This window comes from Drosophila subobscura, chromosome E (assembly GCF_008121235.1).
Source record: "Drosophila subobscura isolate 14011-0131.10 chromosome E, UCBerk_Dsub_1.0, whole genome shotgun sequence".
NCBI classification, from domain to species: Eukaryota; Metazoa; Arthropoda; class Insecta; order Diptera; family Drosophilidae; genus Drosophila; species Drosophila subobscura.
The window spans coordinates 13,618,107-13,621,692 of NC_048531.1; the positions used below are offsets into that span (position 1 = coordinate 13,618,107).

Here is a 3,586-nt window from a genome sequence, read left to right on the forward strand (position 1 = left end):
AACAAATAACTGAATAACATTTTAATTGCATCATATGGAATGCGTCAGATAATTAACACCTACACACATAGATATACAATATACAATATATATACTTGACTACGAAGTGTAAGCTGTAACTTAATAATTGTCTCAAAACAATTCAATGGAGAATGCTCTGCTTGTGCGACTGGATTGTGTTTGGGTTTCTCTGTTGTTTTGCTGTATGCCAAAAGCTCGTGTGTTATGTTTGGCCATGTACCATTGTACATAGGTACATCCATCCAGTTAGCAACGATTGCTTAGTGAATACACTTCACAAACTCTTTATACAAATACAATATATAGTAAGGTAATCACATGTATACTCTAAAAAGGTTTCTAAAATATTGTATTGGCCATGTCGTATTTACGATCCCAATATCCTCCAATGTAGTTCCAATCCTCGGTTTTGGTGTGGGCGCTGGTCACATGCTTAAACCATCTGGAAGATCACAAGGATACATTTTAGCTGGAGTTGATTTGGATTGGTTTGTGGCTCTTACCTTGGTGTCCAATCATCGCCATTGGTGCTTTTTCGATGCTTGCGTGTGTATCTTTGTTTCTCCTCTAGACGAGTCTTCTCCTTGCATGCACCATCTAAGTTTCCGTCCTCAAGGTATAGTATATCAGGTCGCAGGCGCGAGTCGGTAGGGCAAAGTGTTAGCGGTGGTTTCATGTTTTTTTCCATTGCATTAAGCTGCAGCGCAAAGTGTGTAAACTGGTAGAACTGCAAGCACAGAGTATAGGTTTGGGTTGTTACAAATAAATATAAATATATTAAATATGCAGTACTACCTCCTCGCAGTTGGAAGGTCGTGGCTTGCAACTCCATAATAATGTAGAGTCTGGCACATCAAGCGAATATGCAGAGTCGCTCTTTGGTATCTCATTTGTCTCTTGCTCCAGCGGTGGAATGCTGTCGTTCTGAAAAGTAATTCCATTTTCAGTAAGCCTTTCGTTTCCGGTATTCTCAGACTCACATCTTGTATGGACATGCTGCGAAAAGAGCTCAGCTTGAAGCTGTTCAGTTTGGAAAACATCCTCTTGGGGGTTCCATTCGGCGAATCAGCGGCTTCACCGTCATCATTCTTTCTGGTGCCCTGCTTTATGTATTGCGAATAGGATTCCGCAGTGCAGCACTTGATAAAGTCCGTCCATTTGCCATACAAAAAGAATATATTCTTCTCACTGAAAGTATGGTATTTAAATGTTAAGATTTATTCTTGAGTTATTTTTGAGCATTTCACTTGCCTGGAATCCCGCACAAAGCCCTCGACTCGGTGCAAGTGTTTGGCCCCAGATCCAGCTGATTTGAATGTTAGGTTCGCAACGTGTCCGGTGGCATGATTGGTTATGACCATCTTGCCATACTGCTCAATCCAGAGTTTTCCGACTATAATATTGTGCACGCAACAGTTGACGTTGGTCCAGGTGTAAGTTTCGTTCCATCTGAAAGAAAGCGATTGACGTTAGCATGATAAGAACATGATACAAGAACAAGTACCCACTTGGGAAACTCAATGGTGACCGTGCCTTTGGGATTCACTTCCACGCTCTTACCCCAGAACTTAATTTTGGGGTTAATAGAACCATGGAACTTAAAATCATTGGACTCTGCGTGAAATGCAGAAACTGGCGGATGGTGGGAGACCTGCTCACACACAATTCGATAGTCGTCTCGCTGCAGTTCGTATGTTTCCCCCAAAAGCGGGTTGAACGGTTTTCCGAGTCGCTCCCAATTGGAAGCCAAAGCAGAAACGGCAAAAGCTGGAAGTATTTAAATTTATTATAAAATAACTGATGGAACCAAAGTAATTATAATATTTCTACATATGTCTGATCTGGTCACACTCTACACTTGTTGGAAATAAACAAAATTGTAACCATGAACACCCTGTTCTTTTTCGTCAATATACGCACTTACATACATACATTACTTACATATGCACGTGTAAAACAAAACCATTAAATTCTTTCTAATTTAATTGGACTGACTGGAAGTGTTAAAGTTACAACATGGCTAGTCGTTAATTAAGTGCATACATTTTTTATCGCTTATATGTGATCCGCAAAGTTCATGCATGTATGGATATTGCATACAAAATGTAATATTTGCTTTGTTTACAAGTGCACATGCACTCAATGAACTGCGGCGTAGGGTAATCAGCAACAGTCTGTGATTGTTTAAATGCCATAGCGACATACAACCCAATTTCAATACTTGCCTGCAACATATTTCATCCGGTCTTCGGGAGTCTCCTGGTGTGCTGCTTGTGTCAACAGATGTGCATACTCCATATATTCGCACAGCCTCTGGAGGAAGCTCAGGGGTTCATTCAGCATTACCGGCATGGTAATTTTGCTCAAATCCTTTCCTATGCAGTTCTTGAGGATGGCCCAGATACTGACTTCCTTTCGCGATATCATTGGAGCTGGAAGCTCGGTTCTGCATAGAGACACAAATGTTTACTTGTTATCACTTGTTATCATTCTTACAGTTGGAACGAAATGGAACGGAACTTACCTCTCGACACGTCCAATGGAATCTTCCGCTGCCATTTTAAAAATTAATTGATCGTATACTATTGATTGACTTTTGTGCTGCTGATTTGAACTCGTTAAAACAGTTGAATCTGCTTCGGTAATGACTTAAATGGTAGCGTTGGGAAGAGACATGTGGGCGAGTGAGTAAGTCCAAACTCTAAAAAGGGTTAAGCGAAGTATTAGATTAGATTTCTTCTCGATTACACATTCTCGTATCTACACATACTATACATGTACGTATGCGTGTGCCAAAAAAGTGTGTGTCGTTGTTGTCTGCTTTTGTACCTAGCTGTTAATTGCTGGACACCGTAAATCTTGTGACCAAAAATTGTCGTTCATTTATACTCCTAGTGCAAATCAATGCGCGCTGATTCTGATGTATGTATGTCTCAGGTGTTTTATAAAATCGAAACTTCCGCTTTGTTTTTCGTTACATTGTGATTATCCAGCGGCTTATCTTAAATTTAAAATTAAATTTTCGTGTTGTATCTCTGCCACTTACTTCTGTGCTTTGGCTTCTGGGGAAAATTTAATCAATAAAGTGATAAGAAAGCTCGCATGAAAGCTTTCACCTAACTTTTACAGAGATGATTTTATTGAATCGATTTATGAGTCCAAGTTCACCGATTTTTATTAACTATTGCATAGATATGGACGTGCATACATCCACATGTACATATTTATGAATATATATTGCCATTAATCAAACAATTAAGAAAGCTCCGAGTGACAGTTAAATGCCCTTTATTCCGCCTTTGTTTACAGCTGCATAGAAACAGCCCAAAATTCATTGCGGTCATAAATGTTTACACATTTTGTGTGGTGTTTGAAACACCTGATGGATGACCTTTGTCTATTTTTAGCTTGTGGGGGGAAAACCGCTATATCTATTAATTTATGGCCGCATTTCGCGTTTATATGTACATAGATTTGTGGAGGTGAGAACGTGGGAGTGCCGCGATGAGTCGACAGCCGTGTGGGCGGTTTATACATAAAGTTCAACATTGTAAACAAAATTTCA

At 39.7% G+C, this 3,586-nt stretch overlaps 1 protein-coding gene across 3 annotated transcripts; it reads right to left on the minus strand.

The window, feature by feature from the left end:
- Window positions 1-6: 6 nt before the first annotated feature.
- On the minus strand, window positions 7-3,083 carry LOC117889841 (oxysterol-binding protein-related protein 2). 3 transcript variants are annotated; one of them, XM_034794333.1, is made up of 9 exons: window positions 3,068-3,083; window positions 2,546-2,722; window positions 2,247-2,467; window positions 1,530-1,788; window positions 1,273-1,470; window positions 1,002-1,209; window positions 817-945; window positions 525-748; window positions 7-463 (listed from the first exon to the last, which is right to left on the minus strand). In XM_034794333.1, the coding sequence occupies exons 2-9, from the start codon at window positions 2,578-2,580 to the stop codon at window positions 361-363; spliced, it is 1,377 nt and encodes a 458-aa protein (XP_034650224.1). In that variant the 5' UTR covers window positions 2,581-2,722; window positions 3,068-3,083; the 3' UTR covers window positions 7-360. The 3 variants fall into 3 exon arrangements, with proteins under 3 accessions (XP_034650224.1, XP_034650223.1, XP_034650222.1); XM_034794332.1 differs by having other exon boundaries at window positions 2,851-3,080; XM_034794331.1 differs by having other exon boundaries at window positions 2,792-3,080.
- Between the last annotated feature and the right edge of the window lie 503 nt (window positions 3,084-3,586).